The sequence below is a fragment of the Eschrichtius robustus genome, chromosome 13, assembly GCF_028021215.1.
Source record: "Eschrichtius robustus isolate mEscRob2 chromosome 13, mEscRob2.pri, whole genome shotgun sequence".
Classification (NCBI taxonomy): Eukaryota; Metazoa; Chordata; class Mammalia; order Artiodactyla; family Eschrichtiidae; genus Eschrichtius; species Eschrichtius robustus.
The window spans coordinates 12,261,314-12,287,478 of NC_090836.1; the positions used below are offsets into that span (position 1 = coordinate 12,261,314).

At 38.2% G+C, this 26,165-nt stretch overlaps 1 protein-coding gene across 6 annotated transcripts in view; it reads right to left on the reverse strand.

Moving 5' to 3' along the window:
- The window catches only part of GUCY2C (guanylate cyclase 2C), a 115,739-nt gene that overhangs the window by 67,562 nt on the left and 22,012 nt on the right, over positions 1-26,165 (reverse strand). For 5 of the 6 annotated variants that reach the window (XM_068560128.1, XM_068560129.1, XM_068560124.1 and 2 more), the window contains 3 exons: positions 14,995-15,101; positions 14,387-14,566; positions 630-742 (listed from right to left, as the gene is read on the reverse strand). In XM_068560128.1, the coding sequence (XP_068416229.1) occupies positions 630-698 (69 nt within the window). In that variant the 5' untranslated portion in view covers positions 699-742; positions 14,387-14,566; positions 14,995-15,101. Of the gene's footprint in view, positions 1-629; positions 743-4,700; positions 4,918-14,386; positions 14,567-14,994; positions 15,102-26,165 lie in introns of those variants that run through there. The other variant, XM_068560130.1, reaches the window with a different exon arrangement.

The window sequence follows — 26,165 nt, forward strand, 5'->3', positions numbered from 1 at the left end:
CCTTCCCTTAGGTCTCTGTAGCAAAGGGACATCTCACACCCTACCTGCCTCTAGAGAGCTTGGACTACTCTTCAGTTCCAGAAAGCTCTGGTTGGGGATGGAGTTGGGAGGAGGAACTAGGCAGGAATCTCTCTCTTCCCATTTCTACGGATTGACATTACAGCTACTACTTTAAAGTTAGGTTTCAGATTCAGCCCTTAAGCAATAAACCTGCGACCGTGTATATGGTGATGACTTGTAACAGGTGTCCGGTGTAAGGCTTTAGAGTATATTTTTTAATGGGGCATCTCAGGTTTTTCTTGAGGGACACGAAGGCAAACCAGTTAATACCAACATTTGAATTTTTTAAAAGTTCTAAAAACAGCTGAAAACAAAATAATTCCCCTCCATACCACTGAACATGTACAGACAGAACATAGCTAAGGTTCTCCCCGCTTTCCCGCATTCCTGGAGGGTGCTTGTCACTTGGGAAATAGACGGGGATACAGTCGGAGCACCCGGTCCCCAAATCACTCAGCTGCATAGCTGGAGACGAGGTGAGAGATCCTGGCAGGCCAGCGCCCAAGCTCACGCTGTGGCCCTCCTGCAGCAGGAGGGTGTGAACTGACTCTGCAAAGGCAGGTACTCACTGAAATCGTCCTGAGTAGGTCGAGGCCTTCACAGGTGCTACTCCGGCAGTCACTGGACTTATAAATCATACCTTCCGACTGGACAAAGGTGGCATTCACGGTCACATTCAGGCCTATTATCGAGAAATGAGGGGAAAGAGAAGACTAGTGTTATTTCTCAGGAAGTTTATACCAGCCATGAGATTTTATTTTTCTACCTTTATAGAAAAAGGAGATCTAGAGAGGGAAGTTAACTTGCTTAGGGCTACCAGCTGGCAGGTAGTGGAGCTGGGTTTTGAACATAGGGCAGTCTGATTCTAGAACCAATACGCTATAGAGCAGTGGTTCCCAAAGTGTGTGCCATAGACCCTTGAGGCACCTTGAGACTCTTTCAGGAGGTCCATGAGGTCAAAACTATTCTATTATTTTAAGACATTCACTAGCATATAGTGAAGTTTTCCAGAGGCTACATAATATGTAGTATGGCAACATTTTAATTGCAGAAGCAGGTATGAGAATCCAACCATTTTCTATTAAGCCTAATATTAAAGATTTGCTAAAATGTGAATTTCTGCCACTTTTCCCACCTACTTCTAGTTTTTGGTTTGAGAAGTATGTTTTCTCTAATATGAAATTTTATTTATGTTAACAAATTCTTACAATTGTTATTTTAACTGCACCAATAAGAAAATATTTTGAACATTTTTCAGTTTTAATTTCCCATATAATAAACATTGATAAATGTAACATAAACAAAATTCTTTAGAACCCATGATTATTTTTAAGAGTGTAAAAAGGCCTTGAGATGGGAAGTTTGAGAACCACTTCTGTAGAACGTACTGTAGTAAGCTGCTGCCTCTCATCATTATGGTGATGTGAAGTGTTTTTGCTTACTTTTATCTCCCCAAATCCCAAGTGATTTCTCAAGAAAATATTGAACACTTTCTAGACAATGGGATGGGATGACTTCAAATCAGGCTTCACTTTTGAGATAATGGGATGACTTCAAATCAGATTTGGGGAGATACAAGCAGCTCCCACCAAGTGCTGTTTTCATGCCTGTCTTGCTTTCACTCCCCACAGAACACCATGAGATCTCAGTCCTGGGAAGGTGAGTGGAACATTTTGGAATATAGGGTGATCTCAGAATGCTCTCTCTCAAGTCTAGGGCTTTGTGGATGGGACTGGACCAAAGTGAATCTGGATATAGATGCTGGAGTCTAGGAAATGGACCCCCTTAGCACATGAGAGCATGTGGAGGGTAGGGACCAGGTACATTTAGCCATGGCACATACATCCTTGGGAAGCTGATTTCCTAAGGTTGAAGGAATCTTTTTTTCATGTTTTCCACCAAGTCCTATGTATTCTTCAAAACCCACAAAGCTTTCCTAAGTACTAGGGAAAAATATTGCTCTCTTCCATTTGGACATCACCCACATTTGAACTCTTTCTTTTCTTCAAATTAGCCCTTAAGTATATTGTCTTAAGCTTTTTCCCAAATAACAATGCTTAGTATGTTTAGACCATAAATCTTTCATTCCCTCACAAGCTGCACTTCTTGAGTTTACTATGCCTGAACATCTGTCTGACAAAACGCATCATCAAATGTAGAAATCTGGGCATCAATGTTTATTCTTTCACACACCTCTCCTTCCAATTCTCCTCTTATTGAGTCCATTTAAAAACCTCACCATTATTGACTCCATTTTACGAATGAGATGAGCGAACTTAGAATCAGTAACTCACTCAACGTCACTTAGTACACGATGGAGCAGAAATGCTGATTCAGGTGATATGAGTTCAGAGATCAGCATCTTACCAATGCACCACACTGTTTATTTTATATGCCTGGTAGCGTGTTCCGACACCACAGCAACAAACACAATATCAACGTCCTTCACAAGCACAACAGTAAGAGCAGCAACAATAAAACAACTGCCATTTATTGAGTTCTTACTATGTATTAGTCAGTGAATTAGGTACTTTATGTGAATCTCCTCATTTAATTCACACCACACACACAGAAGGAAACTACTATTTATTGTGATTTTACAGGTGAGGGAACTGAGGCTCAGAAAATGTAAGTAACTTGCGTGAGGTCACTGGTGATAAATGGTTGGATAAGAGGCTGGAATATGAACCACGGTCTGTCCAATTCCAAATCTCTGCTTCTAACCACAGTGTTCCACTACCTTATTTTCATGAGCAATGGGTGGGTAAAGATCTTACAGTGGCGACATGATACACTCTGTGGAATCTGACAGATAGGGGTTTGACTCTCATTTCAAACAGACAACTTGTATGACTGCAGCAAAGTTATTAAACCTCTGCTGTGAAACAGTGTCAGCAGTGTTGGTCGTACAGAGCTATGGCGAGTAAAGAGATTATATATCTTACTTAGCACTTGACAGGTACTCAAAAAACAAGAACACCAAGTTCAGGGAGACCAAGGGAAATAGCTCACATGAGATTGGCAGCGACTCCAATTCAGGTCCTCAGACTTCGAATCAAATGTTCTTTCCACTATATCACACTGCCCAAGTAAATAACGGGATTTTATTAAATGACCTCCTAGTTCCATTATAGCACTAGATCAGATCCATCCATTTATATCTGAATCCAGTCTCAGAAAGGACTGAAGAAATGTATATTGCACAGAAGACAGTTATTACACATATATGGTATATGATCTATGATACCTATTGCTATTATTACCACAAATTTTAAATAGAGAAAATTAAGACATCCTCTCCTTAGAACCATAAACCACCATTAAGATGTATGAAATACTCATTGACTCAGTAATTATACTTATGGCAATCTCATCTCAAAGCATGGGAAAAAACTGTGTACATAAAAATGTTTATTGTAGTAGTTTTTAAATACTCGTGAGAAATTAAAAACAATGGAATGTCCTACCATAGGGAATTATTAGATGATTTGGGAGGATATCTACTCTAAGGGGTATTGGTCATTCGTTCACATGATGCTATGAAGATTATGCAGCTCTAGGAAAGTCACTTGTAGAATAATGTGAAATGAAATAGGAAGGACGGAAAATTGTTTCTGTGCCACAGTGACCCCAACTATCTTCTTAAAAACAGGAAACTCAGAGGCATATGAAAAGATAATGGAAATATCCAGGTGGCTGGAAATTATCAAGGGTGACTTTTTTCCCCTTTATTCTACATGTTTTATCTACTGCTATAGCTTATTTTAATAATTAAGAGATACATGCAAACTAGCATATATAGGATGGATAAACAACAAGGTCCTATTGTAGAGCACAGGGAACTATATTCAACATCCTGTGATAAACCATAATGGAAAAGAATATATATATACATATATATATATATATATATATATATATATACACATATACACACACACACACACACACACACACACACACACATAACTGAATGACTTTGCTGTACACCAGAAATTAACACAACATTGTAAATCAACTATACTTCAATAAAACATTTTAAAAAGTAAAATAAAATAAAATAATTTTCTTATTTCCCCCCCAAAAAGAGATACAATAAAGAACTTCAACACTGAATTTGATTGCAAATTTATCATATTGACTGTATCTTATAATAACAGCCACCAGAGATGTAAAGAGTGAATAGACGGATTAAAAATCCCAGTGAAAGATTTAGCACCTGGATCTTTACTTAATTTTACTTAATTCATCTTCTTGACTGGTAACCCTGTGAAATCTCAGATACAGACCAAATCTTGCCTCTGAGAAGCTACAGAAGGAAACATAATGCCTTCCTGACGCTGAGTAGTTTTATCTACTTAAATCCAGCTAAGTTAAATCCAGTTTTAGCTGGGACATTTCACTGCTGTGAACACTTGGGTCAGGGCCATCCCAAAAGCAGAGTAGATCATGAGTGAACTCATTGAGGTAGGGCTCAAATCCTTCTCTCTGAGGATCTATTGCCTTGAAATAGAAAAGGCCTGTGGGCCAGGCCCTTAGAGAAGGTTGGGTGATCAGGCAAAGAACACAGGTCTTGGCTTAGCAACCCTTTGACCCCAGAGGTGGTAACAGGGAGGAGAATTCTGTTACCATCTTCTTACCAGCTTCAAGCAGACGCTGTCTCACTATTTCCATTGCCACATTCACCACGTTTCTCAAGTTAACCCAGGACTCTGGGAAGGCCGAGTTGTTCATCATCAGGACACTGATCTCGTAGCTGCCATTGTGGCAGTTCTGACTCACGTGGGAGGTCCAGAACAAAAGCCCTGGTCGGAGGAGCAGTGACCACAAGGTCAAGGCCAACAGTGGCGTCTTCATGACCTCCCTCACCTCAGCACCATACTCCTTGCTTTACTCCGGGCTTTCAGGGAAGCAGGAACTCCAGCTGAACAGCCTGTCACTGGGTCCCTTGGTCTACTCTTCCCCACACTCCTTTCTGGTCACCCCACTGGTCACGTGGACCATAGAATACAGCCTCCCTGTCGGCAATTAGCAGCTACATTACAGTAGGAGATAAACCAAAGTTCACTTTGCGTGTTTGCTCACAGAAAGGTCAGAGTTATAAACAGGGAGATTACCTGTGCCTCACCCAATTAAAAAAACATCACTGGTGACACAACACTGAGAAGAGGGAAAAGAGGAAGAGGGCAGTATTGTATATACCAAAAACGCTTTGTAAAATGGAAAATAAAGGTCAAAGTGTTTAAGGCAAGCACAAATATGATAGATTATTAGCTTTTAGGTTATAGTTGCACATTGAAACTGAATCCTTCACATTGAAACTGAATCCTTAACTAGGAAGATCTGTGTTTCACTCACCCAGTCAGCAACTATTATTGAGACTTGACGGGGCATTGGAAGGGCACTGGGCATACAGCCATGAATGACATGGATACATTAACGTCTTCATGGAACACATGTCTTCTGGTGGGAAAGACAAACATTAAATAAATAATTATGAATAACTAAACTCAACAATGAAAAACAGTGCAGAGTGCTGTGGGAGCACATGGCAGATTAACCTAACCTATTCTGGAAAGTCAAGGACGCGTCCCTGAGAAAGTATCCTTTGAGCTGAGCCCTGGAGGATGAACAGGAGTTAGCTGAATGGAAAGTGAGGGAGAGCATGTGAGGCTGGGACAGAGCTTGTGCGAAGGCCCAGAAGTGGGAGGGGGCATGGATATTTGAGGAACTGAAAGAGATACAGTATGGCTGAAGTGAAGAAAGCTAGCCCAGTGCAGTAAAGGATGCCAGAGGAGTAGGCAACTGTAGGCCAGGGGGTTTCCTGTGAGCCATTAGGAATTTGGAACTTTACACTAAGAGTCAAGAAAGGGACATGATCAGATAAATTTTGTAAAGAGCACTTAGGCTGCCACGGAAGAAATGACCTAGAGAGAGGCAGGAGTGGGGTCATGGAGCAAATTAAGAGGCTGCTTCTGTGGTTTAAGTGAGAAATGAAGGGGGCCAGATGAGGGCAGTGGCCATGGAAGTGGATTCAAGAGACATCTAAAAGGTAAAATGATAAGAAGATATTTCATTGGACTTGGGGCATTAGAGAGAGGGAGGAGTCGAGAGTGACCCCTTATACACTCAGCTGGGTGAATGGGAAAGCTGTTGACTAAGCTCTAGGATTTTGAAAGCAGCAAGACAAAAGTGACTCATCACATGAAATGGAACTCCTATAAGACTATCAGTGGATTTCTCAGCCCAAATCTTGTAGGCCAGGAAACAGTGCAATGATATATTCGAAGTACCTGAGAGAAAAAACCCTGCCAAACAAGAATATTATACCTGGCAAAATTATCCTCTAAAAATGGAGGAGAGATAGAGTCTTTCCCAGATAAGCAAAAACTAAGATAGCTCATCACCACTAGACCTGCCTTACAGAAATGCTTAAGGAGTTCTTCAAATTGAAATGAAAACATACTAAACAGCAACGCAAAAGCATATGAAAGCATAAATCTCATGGCAAAGGTAAATATATTAAAAAATGCAGAGTAAAGTAATACTGTAATGGTGGTACCTAAGTTATGTTTAAGCTTAATATAAAAGTTAAATGATAAAAATTTGTTACTGGGTACACAATATAGAAAGTGTGGGGACAGGAGAGTAAAAGTACAAAGTTCTTGTACGCAATTGAAGTTAAGGTGTTATCAACCTAAAATAGATGGCTACAACTACAAGATATTTTATGCATGCCTTGAGCTAACCACAAAGCAAAAACTATAGTAGATACAAAAAAGATAAAGAGAAAAAACTTGAAAGCAAATCATTACAAGAAAACCATCAAATAGCAAAAGAAGACAGCACGAGAAAGTAGCCCTACAAATTTTCCCCAGAAGTAACTTTATTTACAGTTTAAAACTGACCAAATACAATATGTGAAATGATAAATTCAATCAATCATGGTGGTCGGCCGCCAAAAATTTTTTTAAAAATTTTACTGGAGTATAGTTGATTTACGGTGTTGTGCTACAAAATTTTTTTAATAAAAGCTGGGCTGTTGCCACTCTTCAGGTTAACTTGAGTGGCCCTCTAGTGACCTACCATGTCCCAGCAGATCACACCCCTACACTGGGAGTTGCATCCCCCAGTGCAGGGCCTACAAGGAGAATGGACTTCCTCAGATCATGACATGAAAGAGATCTTGTGAGTGATCATGGAAAGGCTGCCTCTAGACCTCCTGGGACAGGACAGGAATTGCCTGGTGTAACACTCCCTTGACTTAGCCTTGCCGGTTCTACTGTTCATCCCAGGTAAAAGGAGAAATGCATTCTGGGTACTCAATGAACCAAACATTAATAGAAGGGATTAGTAAAATTGAATGGGACAGTATTTGTGATTCTCCTCATTTTATAGTAGACCAAAAACTGAAAATAGGCTGGTTCTAGAAATCCACTCAGTGATTGAAAACAACCAGAAATTATGCTTCTTTTACCAGAAGCAGAGGAGAGAAAAAGAGTGATAACCAGAAGTGGGGATAGGGTTATGAGAGGATTTTTAAGGGTGAAAGTTAGTTATTTAAATGTTGATAAGGAGCTGGTGGAGAGGGAGAGGTGGCAAATGTCAGAGAGGAGGCGTAAATGATGATGGCTCCAAGAAGATGAGAGGCAATGGGATTCCAAACATGGCAGAAAGAACAACTCTTCCTTATAAAAGGAAGAACGTGTTGTAGGATGATTGTGTATGTTCCTGAACAGAACTTGGATCCACCCACCTAGATACGCAGCAAAGCCAATCTACTGGGTTGTGGTGAAGGAAAGCACAGTGTTTATTGCAGGGCACCCAACAAGGAGAATGAGCAGCTAATACTCAAAGACCCAAACTCCCCGATGGTTTTCAGAGAAATGTATTTAAAGACAGTGTTAGGGGTGAGGGTCACAGGGTGTGTGATCAGCTCATGGACACTTTTTGGATTGGTAGACGGTAAGGTGACAGGGTGGTGTTTCAGTAATCTTGATCATCAATTTTCCAGCTCCAACCAGTCTACGGTCTATGTGTTCAGGGTCAGCAGTTTCCACCTGGTCAGGGGTCTGGTTTCCGTAAGAAATAACTTAAGAATGTGTGTCAGACACTGTTATCTGTTTTTCTCAAGGAGAACTAGGACTTTATGACCTAATCCTTCAATTTTACTTATTGCTTAAGTTGTTATCACCTTCCTTGCTTGACTGCTTTTTCTTAGTTCCCGCTTTTGCCCCTCCTTAAATGATTAATTGCTTGAGTCTGTTTTCTGAAACAGGCCAGGGAAAATAAGGTTGTTTTTTTCTAAAGGTGGGAGTGGGGGAACATGGAAGGGTCTGCAATCACGAAGGCCCTGCAGGGCTCTGCTCGGTTTCATATATACACATATATTTCTAGACTTCTGTGCTGGAAGATGAGATCGTTTATGTATGAGTGTTTAAATTTATTTTCTGAAGGAGGTGAGTCATTGGCTGAGAATGAAAGGAGAGCTGGGCTAGTCAGAGGCTTGAGAAGGGAGGGACTTGAAAAGTTACTGTGATGAGTGAGAGAAGGACTGATAAGAGATGCGTCCTAAGGTTGTTTGTCAGTGGTGAGATTAGGAGATGAGTGACTGAAAACTGGCCCTACTCAGCCCAGCTTTATGATTTTCTCTAGCAATGTTTAGCTGCCCAAGAGCAGGTATGGGAAAGTGAATGGTTGGGCTTATTCAGGTATGGTTTTTCAAGGTAGGTGCAATGAAAGAACAAATGGATAAAAAAAAAAAATTAAAGTCAAAAGAGTGGAGAGATGGACTATAAAATCTAAATTGAATAAGAATGAAGTGCATGCAGGAGGGGAGTGAAGGAAAGGCATAAAGAAGAAGCTTGAGGGAATTCCCTGGTCATCCAGTAGTTAGGACTCCATGCTTTCACTGCCCAGGCTGTGAGTTCAATCCCTGGTGGGAGAACTAAGACCCTGCATGTTGTGCGGCACAGCCAAAAAAAAAAGAAAAGAAGAGGCTTGAAGGGATGACGGTACAGTAGGCAGGCAGAAGTACAGGTGGAAAGGGGACAGCTGAAACAAACAGCTGGAAGGGTGTGTTTGCATTAGAGGGTGGATTTTCTGAATTACTGATTTGAGCAGTTCAAGGTGGCTGAGGGGGGGAAGGAAAATGTTTTTGAACAGAGGAGTTTCAGGAATTCAGAGTCCAGTTTGTTGGACAGGTCACCTCCTGGGTATGAAAATCAACCAGACTGATAGCAGGCCCTTGTTGGGGAGGAATAAACCAGGGAGAACATCCAGGACTTCAGTAACTGACAGTGGTTGATGAAATGGGATAGAGAGTATCCTGGCTAGATGGTACATGCCTCAAGGGAACAGAGGTGTTTTTTTAAAAATTTTTAAATTATGAAGTAGATCATGCATGTAAAGGCATATCTACAATGAATATATACAAATTAAAAGAATAATAAAATGAACACTCATGTACATACATTACAGCCTAAGATATAAAATGTTACTAGAGCCTTTGTACCTCTGTGTGCCCCATCCCTAACACATCACCCCTCCTTCTCCCAACCTAGCCATGAGGTGTACGGAACAGTCCATGAAGAGATACAGGATACTGGGGCATGTGTTGAGCATGGCGTAGCAATATGGGGATGAAAAAAGGCTAGAGAAGATATGACACCAAGTACCCATGTTTGGGGGGATGAGTGATGTGGAATAAGGTGGGTTCAAATCTAGTGTCTCCCGGAGGGAGGACAGTAGATGCTCAGACTTCATAGGATTCAGCTTTGATTCAGAAGGAAGGCACTGGGGTTATTTTATGGGGGGGTACGTGGTGATGAGTGACTGAGAGTGGTCAGGAGTGGGTGCCCCTGGATACTTTTAGTGGACGTTAGGAAGAATGGAACAGCAGGCGGCAGAGAGGCACATGGCCATCACAACGGTGATTAACCTTTGCTACAGGTAACGATTTTATATGTTGCACATTTGGTGGCCACTGTGGACTCAAACTTGGTGCTCTGTTAATATGTTGCTATTCCCACTTCCTGTGGTAGGAGAAAGAGTAGACTGTTTTTGTTTTTGTTTTTTGATTTGGTCTGCAAATTGCAAATATGAAAAAAAGCCACGTCAAGGGATGGACAAAGTTGTAACTGTCAGGTGCTTTTAATTCAGATGTGAAGACAGAAGGCAGATGCAGTTCTGGGAACCCTTTGGTTACAGCATGGAACCAGGAAGATTTTCAAAAGGGAAGGAACAAGATGACAGTCCTTCCTGGATCCTTTAAGGCAAACATTATGTATCTTCTTTATGTTGTAAAACTACCAGCACATAGATCGTGATTAAAGAGAGGCAGGTTCTGCTGGGAAAGTTTCAAGGGTCAAAAACAAATAATGGAACACTGAGTTGGCAGATTTATGAGATATACTCTTCAGTAGAACACAAAAGCCCTAAAGATATGAGAAAAAAGGAAATTACGCCACATGGGAAGGGGCGGCTGGGCAGGTCACCTGCATGTGCCACTCTTTCGTTTCTGGCAAGACTTCGGGTCTCTTTTGTATGCTTCTCATTAAGATCCCCTGCTCACCTTCAGGCCTATCAGAATACTTGGCATCTCTACAGTCTGTAGCAGTCCTAGGGTTCCTCTCTCCCTATCTCAGTGCAGATGCAAAAGTGAGTTTTTCAAAAGGGATTTTACGAACTAATGTAACTGATAGAACTAAAACATGAAAGTAGTTTTTTAAATAAGCACAAAAGTAGAGATTCTGATCTGGATTTATTGAGGAAAAATGGCTACAGTAAAGTACTTCTCTTTTTCCAGTGTTAGTGAGAAATACTTGACATACATCACTGTATAATTTTAAGGCATACAGCATGATGGTTTGCTTTACATATATTGTGACATGATTACCACAATAGGTTCAACTAATACCCATCTTGCCATATAAATACAATAAAAAGAAAAAAAAGGAGGAAAGAATAAAGGAAAAAAAATTCCATGCAAATGGAAATCAAAAGAAAGCTGGAGTAGCTATACTCATATCAGATAAAATAGACTTTAAAATAAAGAATGTTACAAGAGACAAGGAAGGACACTACATAATGATCCAGGGATCAATCCAAGAAGAAGATATAACAATTATAAATATATATGCACCCAACATAGGAGCACCTCAATACATAAGGCAACTGCTAACAGCTATAAAAGAGGAAATCGACAGTAACACAATAATAGTGGGGGACTTTAACACTTCACTTACACCAATGGACAGATCATCCAAAATGAAAATAAATAAGGAAACAGAAGCTTTAAATGACACAATAGACCAGATAGATTTAATTGATATATATAGGACATTCCATCCAAAAACAGCAGATTACACGTTCTTCTCAAGTGCGCACGGAACATTCTCCAGGATAGATCACATCTTGGGTCACAAATCAAGCCTCAGTAAATTTAAGAAAATTGAAATCATATCAAGCATCTTTTCTGACCACAACGCTATGAGATTAGAAATGAATTACAGGGAAAAAAACATAAAAAAGACAAACACATGGAGGCTAAACAATACGTTACTAAATAACCAAGAGATCACTGAAGAACTCAAAGAGGAAATAAAAAAATACCTAGAGACAAAGGACAATGAAAACACGACGACCCAAAACCTATGGGATGCAGCAAAAGCAGTTCTAAGAGGGAAGTTTATAGCTATACAAGCCTACCTCAAGAAACAAGAAAAATCTCAAGTAAACAATCTAACCTTACACCTAAAGAAACTAGAGAAAGAAGAACAAACAAAACCCAAAGTTAGCAGAAGGAAAGAAATCATAAAGATCAGAGCAGAAATAAATGAAATAGAAACAAAGAAAACAATAGCAAAGATCAATAAAACTAAAAGTTGGTTCTTTGAGAAGATAAACAAAATTGATAAGCCATTAGCCAGACTCATCAAGAAAAAGAGGGAGAGGACTCAAATCAATAAAATCAGAAAAAAAAAAAAAAAAAAAAAGAAAAAAAAGGAGGAAAGAATAAAGGAAAAAAAGTTCTCCTTCTGATAAGAACTCGTAGAATTTATTCTCTTAACAACTTTCCTATATATCATATAGCAGTGTTAGCGGTAGCCATCATGTTGTACATTAGAGTATTTCTGAATGGATGATTTAATAGACTCACCAGATTAGCTGAAATACACCCTGAATGCCTGCAGCCAGTGGACGTGTATACTTCTGCTCCTTCAGGGTAAGTCATTTGCTTACCAAGGGTCCCTTGTGTTTGCGCCCAAATTTGCCAAACATACTTATTAAATTATGTCCTTAATTAAATGTTACGTAATCTGATAAAATACATACAAAAACTGTTGGAAATCTTAAACAAAGCAAATTACTAAGAAATCTGCTGTGGGGAGACTGCTATAATACACCAGGGAATAACAAAGAAACCTAAAAAAATTCTGTCCTTAGAGAACTTGTCAATTACCTTAAAACATCAAACACCAAAAGTAGTACAAGTTGCACTCGGGGTGTGGTTTACTTAAGAAAGCTGATACAGGGGGGAGGGACAAATTGGGAATTTGGGATTAACAGATACACACTACTATATATAAAATAGATAAACAACAAGGACCTACTGTACAGCACAGGGAACTATATTCAATATCTTGTAATAACCTATGGAAAAGAATGTGAAAAAGACACAACTGAATCACTTTGTGTCACAGCTGAATCAATTTGCTGTATACCTGAAACACTGTAAATCAACTATACTTCAATAAAAAAAGAAAGAAAGAAAGCTGATACAGAGCTCCAACCTGGCTACTCATGCTCAAAGAATATTACTTGGCCTGACATCAATCAATGGGTGAATAAACAAACATGAATATGTTTTGAGATAAAATAAAACTTTTAAGGTATAAATATATAATTTTTAATGATTCCTAGTTTAACTGTATTTTTCCTGTGAAGGAAATACTTACTGGTCCTATTCACAAAGGATAACATAATGCCAGATGGGTTCAGGTAACTAAAAGGCTATACGGTTTTGCTGAGCACTCAAATGGATTTGGTTACGCAAACCTTCTGAGTCAGGCATAGAGAAATATAAATTGCGTTACATAATAAAAGGAGGAAAATGTGAAGCTCCCAGGGCCAATCCAGGAACAAGGGAATGAGGAGGAGAGATGGAAAGAGATAAAGGGAAAGAGATGGGAGCTACATAGAAATAAATGGCCTGTGGGAAAGGCCTAGTGGGATGCAGGCTGAAGACATTTAAGAACAAGGATGTATAAAATAAATAAGAGGTTGCTCGTCTTTTCCTTGAGGAAAAGATGCCTTACTTCATCCATACAACAGATATTTATTGAGAACCCTCTAACCGTTCTCAGCATTGGGGTTACACAAATGAACACATTTCTGCCTTCATGATAACTGTATTCTAGTGGGAATTTAAAACTGATAAAACTGGGTAACAGTTCCCAAACCTTCAGTCAAGTCTGTGCCAGATACGACTTGCCTAACTTTTGGGAATTATGGAAAGGTGCTCATATCTGTGTCTAGATTCACGGGGTAAGAACAGGAGTAGGATGGCTAGGTGATTCTCAGAAGCAGGAGTCTAAAGTCAGAGATGATCATGGTAGTTTAAGACTTCAGGGTTTGACGAAATATTGGGAAGTGTTTTTGAACTTTCCACAAGGATGCGATGAGAGTCAAAGTCATGTTATCTAGATCACAAGGTCGGGTGACCCGACTGATACCCAAGTCACTATTGTACACTAGGGCTGCACATCTAAATCTAGCACCAGTGCCTGGGCACTTCAGGCTGACAGGCTTCTTTCTTTTCCTTGTTATGCCTGTTTCCTCTTGTCTTCCCCTCCCCCATTCTCAGCTCGGGGCTCTGTGATGACCTAGAGGAGTGGGATGGGGGTGGGGTGGGAGGGAGGCTCAAGAGGGAGAGGATATATGTATACATATAGCCGATTCACTTTGTTGTACAGCAGAAACTAACACAACATTGTAAAGCAATTATACTCCAATAAAACAAACAAACAAACAACAAAAGAAACTCTATTTAAACCCTGAGCAACGTCTTCCTCTCCCTCCTTCCCCAGCCCATTTTGTACAGTCTTTTCATATGCTCAGGAAAGGCTGGAGTAGGTGATTGTTATATACTTGCAGGGGCAGCTGGAATTCTGTTCAATTTCCTAGTGACTCTTGGATTGCCTCCTCTGTCTAGGTGGCTAGTTTTACCTACTTAGGGAAATATGTGCTGGAGAGAGTAGTAATGCATCTCAGCTGCAATAAAGTTCTCCATGCTCTGGAAACAGCTTTGTTTGTTTTCTCTTACCTCCAACACACGGAAGGAAACAGGCCGTAAGCTGCCAAAGAGTGGTTGGTTGGGTTGATACGTCAATCCTGAAAAAGGAACTCTGTATTCTCCTGTAGAGAAGCTGGACATTACTCTTCCCCACCACGTCAAGGCAGCTGAAGGATTACTTCCTCCTAGTTATACGGGTTAAAATAATAGCTTGGGAAAGAAGGAAAAAAAGTGATCAGTCCCCTGAAGTGTAAACTCCTTACGAACAGAGTAATTACCAGTTTTGTTTATTGATGCTTCTTTACAAAGTTGGAAAGGTAAGGCAAGCATTTAAAGAACAGAATTGTATATGTTGAGGTACAGAAGAGCATCTTTGAGTTTCAGGAGGCAGTTCAATATTCTTAAGCAAAACACCAAGACCCACAAAACTTGTAGCTGGATTTGAATCATGTTTCAGCTGTTTGTTAAGCATATGAACTCGAGCAGATTACCTACATTTGCTGATCTTTAGTTTTCTTATTTGTAAGACAAATTTAATTTCTATTCTAGCCAGTAAGCCTGAGCTGTGACCCTTGTTGGAGTTTGGATGTGGGTAGGTGTGCCAGATGATTGATGGGATTTGCCCAAACAACACTCACCTGGGGTTGAAGAGTCACACCATAGGTGATTCATTCCCAGGGAAACAGCCAAACAATAGCTGCCATATTATTCAAGCCTGTCTCCAATCCAGTCCATACATGCAGACCTTAGTTCAAAAGAGAAAAAGACCTGGAATAAAAAACTGGAAGAACAACCTGATAAAGAACTCAGTAGAATATTAAGTCATAGATAATTGCCTAGGGCCACTCTAACAGGTTCTAACACATAAAGAAGAGGGATGTCGTACTTCACTTGATCAAAAATTGGCAGCCTGCTCTGGCACTTTGAGAGTCCTCCATGATGGTTGTCGGGATTGCTGGAGCTGTGGTAGCACCCAGTGGGGGACTTCAATGTGTGAGCAAATTGCACTCACCAGGTGGCAGAACCCACTGGAGACCCTCATGCTCAGTGGGCCCACAGCAGTTCCCGGGACAAACAGACTTATTGGACAATATTCAAGACATGCCTAGCAACTTCTAGATATATTCACAGGAGCACCAGCAAGTGAAAATTAAGTTACTACTGTTGCGTGAACTTTGCAGATTCTAGCACAAGGAAGTTTGGTTTAATTAAAGCAGAAAATGGTATTATAAAGTTCCTGGCACCTAGTTAGTTATTGTTATTCCTTGATGCCCTCCTCTAAACAGCAGAATCAATTGCTCCTTCCTTTGTGCTACTTTTGTGTGTAGTAGGTATATCTTCTCTAATTTTAATTGAATGTTTATTTAATTGAAATTAATTGAATTGAAAAAGCAAAGTATATGATAACTTCACTTTATTAGAAAAGAATAGTAATGGAAAGAAATTTCAGTTGTATTCAAGAAATAATTATGTGGCTAGATGTGATTAAAAAATTGTCCCTAAGACAAATATTTGGAATCTACCACAGGAACAAAAATTTAAACTACATTTATTTAGATATACTTCTTTATATTTAACAGTGAATCAGCAGGATATATTTGAAAGAAAGAAGTTCTGAAATGTAGAGTGGTAGATATTCCTTTTCACCTTATGTATGAGATTAGGAAAAACGAATTTGTCAAATGCTTAAAACTTGGCAAAATTATTTGAAGGAGGAACAAATGCCTGATGAAATAGGATTAGATGGAAAGGGATAAGAAGATCAAGGGGAGAAAAGTCTTATTAATGCTTCAAGATTGCAGAAACTGGTCGCCCAAAGACACATCATATCAAATGTATTAGATGCGACCACATTTAATACATTTGATATGTATCATTTTTCTGTAAAAAATTTTTTCTGTAAAAAATTGAAAGAGGTTTATAGTTTTGCTATCAGTTTTGATTTTGTAGTTATCTTTTTTGTATTTGGAGCCAACACTTCTTTCTTTTAGGTCTCAAACACCTTTATAGGCTTTTAGAACGCTCAGAGGTCTAGACAGTGATAGACTGTCCCTGATAGGTAAGGACGTAAAATAGACTGTGAGAAAGAAACCAAGCCCATTTACAGCTGACACCCACAGCATCCCTGTGAAATAAAAGGAGAGAGTATTTAACTTCAGGTGTTTATCAGACAAATGGAGGCCAAGAGTCAACAAAACAAAGTACAAAGCTGTAAATTTGTCGGGAAAGAATATACAATTATATTGAGGATGTGAATGTAGAGGCTAGTGAGAATTCTTGACATAAATTTAGAAAGTTGCAAGGGTAGTTTGAAACACACACGTGAAATCAGCAGGAATGATAACAATGATACTGGAAGTTTGGATTTTGCTACCGAACCAAACTTGGGTCTGCTTGCCTGCACATAAAGTCAGCCTACTGGGTTGTGATGAAGGAAAGTGCACTGTGTATTGTAAGGCACCAGACAAGGAGTCTGGGGCAGCTAATGCTCTAAAAATGCAAACTCCCCAGTGGGTTTCAGGGAGGCATTTTTAAAGACCAGGTGAGGGAGGGGAGTCGCAGGGTTGTGATCAGCTCATGCAATTCTCTGACTGGTTGACAGGGTGAGGTAACAGGGCAGGGTCACAAGGGTTAACATTATCAGTCCTCAGGCTCCAATAAGTCTAGGTGCTCATGGTCATCAAGTAGTTAACTTCTTCCATTTGGTGGGGATTTTAGCATCTGTAAAACAACTCAGGAAATGTGCATCAGATACTGTTACCTAGGTACTTCAGAGAGGAGCTAAAGAAGAGAACCTGAGGGGAGGGGTCTGTCTCAGGAAGGCCCTTGCATGCTCCCCTGAACTCAACACCACAAAGGGGTGGGCAGACACCTAAGCCAACCCTCCAGCCCGACCCCTGGACACACCTCTACCCTCACCCCATATAAGGAACCAGCTCGCCCCATCCTCTCAGGGAAGCGAGCTAGCAAGGGACTGTTACTTGTTCTCGCTCCCCCCTGCTGCAGCAGGAGCCCCAATAAAGCCTTGCCTGAACTTCCTGTCTGGCCTGTGATCAATTTCTATTGATTAAGGAAGGCCAAGAACCCTGGTTGGTAACATTTGGGTCCAAGGCCGCTTGGGTGGTAAGTAGCAGAGCCAGAATTTGGATCGGTTTTGCCACATTCCACAAGCCTAGCCTTCTCCACTCTGAGCTTATTAATTGAGACTGGGGGCTGGGAGCTGGTGAGGAGGGCAGGTGGTGAAACATCTGGAGGGCAACGAATTAGACGAACTTAAATAACAAAGAAGTAGTTTATGGAAGCAGAGTGAGGAAATTTGGAGGGAAATAAAATTTGACACATAAAGGTGTAAAAGAGTATAAAGGGATAATAGACATAGGAAAGCAAAACAGGTGAAGGGAAAATGGCAAAACCTTGAAAGTGTTTAATTTATAAGGATATGATTTTGTGCCACACAAGGCATTTTGTTTAGTTAGCTTTTATGAAAAAAGTTATAAAAATGAACTGTCCCAGTACTTGCTGTTGGGGGCAGGGGAGAGAAATAATTTTCCCTCTACTCTTCTGAGTTCTTAGCTGAGACCCTTGTAATAAAGGACAGATTAACATGAGAAAAACAAACAGAAGGTTATTAATATGTATACGTGAGGGAGATAAGAGGTACAAATTTCCAGTTGCAAAATACATGATTCACGGACATGATATGTACTGTGTGGGGAATATAGCCAATAACTATGTAATATCTTTGTATGGACAGATCATAGCTAGATTTATCATGGGGATCACTTTGAAATGTACAGAAATATTGAATCACTATGTTGTGTAACAGGAAATAACATAGTGTTGGAGGTCAATTATATTTCAAAAACAAACAAACTCATAGGAAAAGAGATCAGATTTGTGGTTACTGGAGGGTGGGGGGTGTGTGAGAGGGTTAGATGAGAGCAGTCAAAAGGTACAAATCTCCAGTTATAAGATAAATAAGTCCCAGGGATGTAATGTACACACCATACACATAACTAACACTGCTGTATGTTATACATGAAAGTTGTTAAGAGAACAAATCCTAAGAGTTCTCATCACAAGGAGAAATATTTTTTTCCATTTCTTTAACATTGTATCTATATGAGATGACGGATGTTCACTAAACCTATTGTGATAATAATTTCACGGTCTATGTAAGTCGTCATTAAGCTGTACAACTTAAACTTATACAGTGCTGTATGTCAATTATATTTCAAAAAAACTGGAAGAAAAAATACAATAAAACCTGTTGGAAGAGTTAAAAACAAGTAAATAAATAAATAATAAAGTATATGTTCAAATCTTCCCTCCCCCAAATACAAAACAAAACATGTATAGTTTATGTATACGGGGTAGATTCCCAGGGAAAAATGAGTAACTTATAAAATGGCTTAGAATTCAGGCTTAAATACCATCTTAATAGGGAAAGGGGAAGAGGGAGGTAGACCTCTTGGAGAGAGTAAATGATTTTTAGGAAAGATGAACGGACCTTTAGATGAATAGATGGGAAGTATGTTAGTTTGTGACACAGTCTGTCTGGCTGCGGTGTCCACTTTTATTCTCCTCTCCTGTGACAAGAGTCAACCTTCCCTAGTTGATGAAACTCCCAGCGAGGGGATTTATGACAATTGAACTCCTTTTGAGGATCTGTCTTTAGGCAGATAAAAAGAGTTCAGAGAAAGCCTCTCCTTGTATTTGCTGTTTTTCAAGTGACTACAGCTCAAAATAATCAATATACCAAAGGGGCATGTTTTTTTGGGTTGCATAGCCTGTTATCTTTCAATGTCTACACTTTCATCCTAAGAAATCTCATCCATAGCTTTATATAATCTCTAGAAGGTGACTGAACTTAAGTTTACATCTTGAACCCTGAACTCTTCCTGAACTAACTCCAGATTCAAATATCTGTCTTGATATTTCTACAGGGATGTGGAATAGAAGCCTCAAACATGGCATGTCTAGAACAGAACTCTAGATTGCATCACCCTGTATCATGTTCCTCTTCCAGTCTTCACCATCCCAGGAAATGGAATCCTCATCTACCCTATTCAATCAAAATCCTAATAGTCATCCTTGATTTCTTTCTTTCCTTCATCTTCCACAGCCAATAGGGTATGCAAATTCTATCAGCTCTGCTGCCACAATATTTCCCAAAAAGGTTCACTCCTTCCCTCTCCATTATTACCACCCTAGTCCAAACCATCATCTCTTGTCTGAGATACTGTCAGAGCCTCGTAACTTGTCTCCCTACTTCGGCTTCTGTCCTCTTAAAATCCATCTCCTACACAACAGCCAGCAGATTTTTTTTAAAAACTACTAAATCAGATTATGTATTACTGCTTCCTAAAACTCTCAGTGGCTTGCTGTTATATTTATTATAATAATAATGACCACGTATAGTATTTACCAAGAGCCAAACATAAACTAAGTGATTTATATAAATTAACTTAATCATCACAAAAATCTATGATATCAGTTTCATTATTATTCTTGTTTTTCAGATGGGGAAACTTAGGCAAGACTGATTAAGTAATTTGTCTGAGGTCATACACATGCTGAGTGTTGGTTCTGGGATTCAAACCTAAGCAATCTAGCTCTAGAGTCTGTGTTCTTAAGCAGTACATTGTACTGTCTCTCAACAGAACCTGAATTCATAAATTTACATCTCCAGTTCTTAAACTTTTGGATCTCAGGACCCCTTCTTAAAAATTACTGAGGACCCTAAGAGCTTTTGTTTATGGGGTTTTAACTACTGATACTTATTATATTGAAAATAAAAGAGGGCTTCCCCAGTGGTGCAGTGGTTAAGAATCCACCTGCCAATGCAGGGGACATGGGTTCGAGCCTTGGTCTGGGAAGATCCCACATGCCGTGGAGCAACTAAGCCTGTGCACCACAACTACTGAGCCTGTGCTCTAGAGCCGCGAGCCACAACAGCTGAGCCCGCATGCCACAACTACTGAAGCCCATGCGCCTAGAGCCCGTGCTCTGCAACAAGAGAAGCCACCGCAATGAGAAGTCCGTGCACCGCAACGAAGAGTAGCCCCCACCCGCTGCAACTAGAGAAAGCCTGTGCACAGCAACGAAGACCCAACCCAGACAAAAATAAATAAATAAAATAAATTTACTTTAAAAATTATTTATTTTAAATAATAATGTTAAACCCATGACATGTTAACATAAATACATTTTTTTGTTGGTGTAGCCACTATGGAAAACGGTATGGGAGTTCCTTAAAAAAACTAAAACTAGAGCTACCATATGATCCAGCAATCCCGCTCCTGGGCACATGTCCGGAAAAGATGAAGACTCTAAGTCGAAAAGATACATGCACTCCAATGTTCATAGCAGCACTGTCTGCGATATCCAAGACAGGGAAACAACTCAAGTGCCCATCAACAGATGACTGGTTTAAGAAGATGGAATATTACTCAGCCATAAAAAAGAATGAAATATTGCCATTTGCAGCAACATGGATGGAACTAGAGGATATCATACTAAGTGAAGTTAGTCAGACAGAGAAAAACAAATATTATATGATATAACTTATATGTGGAATCTTAAAAATAACACAAATAAATCTATATACAAAACAGAAACAGACACACAGACATAGAAAACAAACTTACAGTTACCAAAGGGGAAAGGGGAAGGGATAAATTAGGAATATAGGATTACAAACTACTACATATGCAATAGATAAGCAAGAATTTACTGTATAGCACAGGGAACTATATTCAATATCTTGTAATAACCTATAATGAAAAGAATTTGAAAAACAATATATATAACTGAATTACTTTGCTGTACACCTGAAATAACACAATACTGTAAAGCAATTATACTTCAATAAATATATATTTTTATGAAAAACATCTGTATTTTCTTAAAATAAAAGCTGATGTGTAGAGTGATTTTGTTTTGCATTTTTGCAGATCTTGATGTCTCTTTAATAAAAGACAGCTGGATTCTTATATTTACTTCTGCATTCAATCTGTTTTAATTTGTTGTTTTGGTTGAAGTATATGAAGAAAATCTGGCCTCACATAGATATGCAGCTGAAAAAGGTGGGGGGGGGGTATTTTCATAACCTTTTCAGATATCCTTTGATTTTATACCCAAACTTGACAAGTGATAGTTTCTGAAAGGTTAGTTGAAATTTGAGATCTGGAACCATATCAAGGAAATTTCATACCCTGATATATTAAAATCTATATATCTATCATGCACTATTGATTGAATCTTTCACACATGCATGATTTTTAACATCATGAATCAGTTAATTTGGAAAATACTGTTTCATTGAGTTCTGCAGATCTTTCAAATTTTAACACATTGCATGATACAATATCAAAATATCACATTTGTCCTATCACTGTTGGTTTCATTACAAAAGTCAAGTATCAAGAAGATGTCAAGCTCATGGTAGCAGATACAAGTTTTCCAAAATTTTAATTTTTACTTGTATGCATGACTTTTTATCATCGGTAACAAATACTGTCAGTTGTGTTCCTTGAAGTGACAGTCTCACTTGGCTTACTTTTTGAGAAAATGTCTGCAAACATTCAAATCTGAATAACCATCATTTGTCTTTCAAGTAAAAATGGTTTCCACAAAAAGGTGACTAGGTCAGCTTGCAACTCAATCATGCAAATGATATGTGATGGATGAAGAATATAATGAATACTAGTATAGTCTGGGTATCACTACCTTGATGTGCTGAGGTTATAGTAGTTTTACTCACCATTGCTTCTGAACTATTAACACTAATGTCAACAAAGAGAAAAAGGCAAATAAAATGTTAGTATTCTTTTGAAAATAGTTTGACTCTGTGACCCTTTAAAGTGTCTTGGGGACCTTTACCCAAGGAGTCCACGGACCATACTTTGAGAACCACTGTTTTACATGGTAATTGTCTTGCCAAGTTTCATGTCTCCTCACCTATCCTGCTCTGCCTTGCTAAGTTCCACTCACTTAAGGACATCTGCATCAACTGTTCCCTCCGCTGGGAACTCTCTGCCACTGGTATCTTTATTGTTATCAGATTTCAGCTCAAATGGCACCTCCTAAAGACACTTCTTGTGATTAACCAGTTTAAAAGACACCTCGCTCCCCTAGTCATTCTCTATTATGTTACTCTGCTTTATTTTCTTTATAAAAGTTATCATCATTTGATATTACCTTGTTTATTAATTAATTAATTTGCCTCCCCCATTAGACCTTAAGGTGTAGGAATTCAAGGAATTGAGATGTCTTATTCATTTCTGTATCTCCATCTCCTAGAATTGTGCAGTCAAAATTTAATAAATACTTAAAAAGACCTTGAGGGGGCTTCCCAGGTGGCACAGTGGTTGAGAATCCGCCTGCCAAGGCAGGGGACACGGCTTCGATCCCTGATCCGGGAAGATCCCACATGCCGCGGAGCAACTAAGCCCGTGCGCCACAACTACTGAGCCTGCGCTCCACAACAAGAGAAGCCACCGCAATGAGAAGCCTGAGCACGGCAACGAAGACCTGACGCAGCCAAAATAAATTAAAAAAATAATAATAATTTAAAAAAAAAAGACATTGAGGAATTAAAAGAAAAAGTAGACATTGCAGTAATTTGAAAAGCACAAAGCATTATAAGGTCGTTTATAATAGTTTTCAATATTAATCTCCCAATGACTATTAACTCCTGACATTTTTCGTAGTTTATAATCAACTTTAATATTCTCTCCACACCAGTATAGAACTTGTATTCTTTTATTTTCCCCTTTCCATTATTACACTTGGATGGAATGCAAAATATTTTAGGATATAGATGAAGTTAGAAAGGCACTTAAAATATTCTTCTTCTAAAAAAAGTAATTTCTTCCACAGCATTTTTAGAGCATAGTGTGTGTAAAGGTTAATATCTATGAACATGGTCAATTTGGGGTATTAGACATCTTTAGTATACTGAGTCTTCTTATTCAGGAACATGCTCGGTCCCTTTACTTACATCTTTATTGATGCATCTAAATGAAGTTTTACTATTTTCAACATAAGTATACTGTACACTATTAGAATTATTCATAACTACTATATATTTATATATGTTTGCTGTTATTGTAAGTAAATTGTAAGTTGTGTTTTTAAAATCTCTTATCTTTATGGATAGAAATTTAAATTTTTTTGTATTCATCTTGTATTGGCAACCTTGCTAAGTTCTTTTATTACATACTAATAGTTTGTAGATGAAAGTTTTTTATATATGAAAGCACATCATTTACTAAATGATTTTTTTCTCTTTTTATTGTATTGTCCCTAATAGATCTCGGAAGATTGTGCATCTTAGTTTGCCTAGGTGGGTTGGTAACATAGTTTTTATACACTTATTTTCTCTCCTTTCTTACTTACTGTTTTCACCTAGCAGTACATATCTTGTTGTATTTCCTATTTTAAAGATAATGATTTTTAACATTTCACCATTACGTATGAAATTCACTGTAGGAATTTAGTTTTAATTTTATTTTTGATTCTTTTTTCATGTTAATGACATTTCCTTCTATTTCTAGGTTCCCAAGTTTCTAATCATAAACGATGTTTTAGTTGTATTGTCTTCTTTATCTATTGAGATGATCAAATGTTTTTTCTACTTTTATTTTTTCATGAGGAAATTATATCATTAATTTCCTCATGAAAAATATTATATTTATCATATTGAATTCTTCCTGGAACAGTTGAATCCTGAAATAAACCCAATTTGGTCATGATATATATTTATTTCTTATTTATACATTGCTAGATTTGGTTTGCTATTATTTCATTTGGATTTTTGCATCTATGTTTTGAGTGGTATTGGTCTGTAATTTATCTTCATGAGAAAGTACTGCCTTTGCCAGGTTTTGGTGTCAATCTCATAACATGAATTGAGGAGTATTGTTTCTTTTTTTTTATTCTTTGGAAGAGTTTGTACTGAATATAAGGTCGAAATAATCTGTTCTTGAATATTTAGGGAGGGTGAGATTTTTAAAAACAACACAAAAAAGTGAAAATCACAACGGGAAAGCTAGTTTTTTTCTCCTACACTAGAATTAAGAACTTCTATTCATCAAGTGTACTATAAAAAAGAGTGAAAATAATTGTAGCATGAATAACTGTCGAAGGGTTAACATGTGCAGATTACCTTAAGACACCTACAAATCAGTAAGAAACAACCAAATATAAAAATGATCTACAAAATTTAATTCTAATCGTTGTCCCCTCTATTCTGTTCTACCAACCTTATGTAGGTAACAATTTTTAATTTTGCTTTAATCATTCCAGCTTTTTAAAAGCATAGATGAATATATATTCTTTTTTAACCTTTTTTCTTGTCTACTGGCATCATTTAATGACAAAAATCTTAGAACCATGCTCATACCTGTACATAGAGATCTTCATTCTTATTTTTTAAATAACTGCATAATATTTCATCATGTAGATTTTTTATTGTTTATTTAGGCAGTCTCATTTTATTGAACATGAATTTTTCCCAATCCTTGGCTACAAATATTGCTAAAATGGGTAACTTGTAATAATGTATACATTATTTTATAGCTGGATAATTGTATCTGAGAAATAGATTCCCAGAAGGGAGATATTTGGGTCAAGGAGTAAATGTAAGCTATAGTTTTTGTGTATATTGCTAGATTTACCCACTTTGGTCTTTCATGTGAGGCACTCCCACCACTAATATGTGAGACTACCTGGTTCTTCACAGCCCCTCATACAGAATGTGTTGTTAAACTTTTAGACTTTGGGTTACTTAATAGGTGAGAAATGATATTTCAGATTTCTAATTACATTGCTCTTATTAGGAGTTAAATTAAGAATTGTTCTATAAGTTTAAAGACATTTTTCAACAGCTATACAATTTTAGGGTGACAGTACTTTGAAGATATATTCTGCAGTCTTCTGGCTTCCATTGTTCCTGTTAAGAAGTCATCTGTCTAATCATGAATCCTTTGTCTTTTCTTTCTAGAGGTTTTTAAAGTCTTCTTGTCTTCTGGCTTCTACAGTTATACCAAAAAGTTTCTAGGTTGATATTTATTTTTATTTTTCTATTTGGGATTTACTGATATTCCTGATTATGAGGATTGGTTTCTTTGATCACTTCTGGATAGTGCCAACTACTAGCTCTTCAACTACTGCCTCATTCTCATTCTTTCTCTTCTTGCCTTTTGAAAGTTCTATTAGACAGAGATGTACCTTCTCACTTTACCGTCTATGTTTCTTTATACCTCTCTCATAGTGTTTTATTTTTCCCTATCTGTTCTGCATTCTGGATCATTTCTTCAGATTTATCTCCCAGCTCTCCAACTTTTTTTTCAGCTATGCCAAAGAAGATGCTTAACCTGCCCATTAAGAATTTAAATTTAGGAGCTGTGTCTTTAATTTCTAAATAAGTTTTACCTGTTTTCTAATCTACTAAATATGTTTTGGAAGTTTATCTTTTTAATAATGGTTTCAAATCTTTTTTTTTAACATAATAAATTCACTTATTGCATGCTCTGTAACTGCTAAATCCAATATCTGCAAACTCTGTGGCCTGATTCTGCCATTGTTTCTTCTGACACTTGTTTATGTAGTTGTTTGTATGTGGTAGTGTTTTCTATTGGTATCTCATTTTGGGGGGAAATTTATCTCTGTAACTTTTTTGAGGTTTATGTGTTAAATGTGTTAACCCAGGGACTATTTTGCACTTGCTTTTATCAGTTGTCTTAGGGGTATTACTAATCAGAAACATTTTTAAAATGTTCTTACTTTATTTCTTAAAATTAGA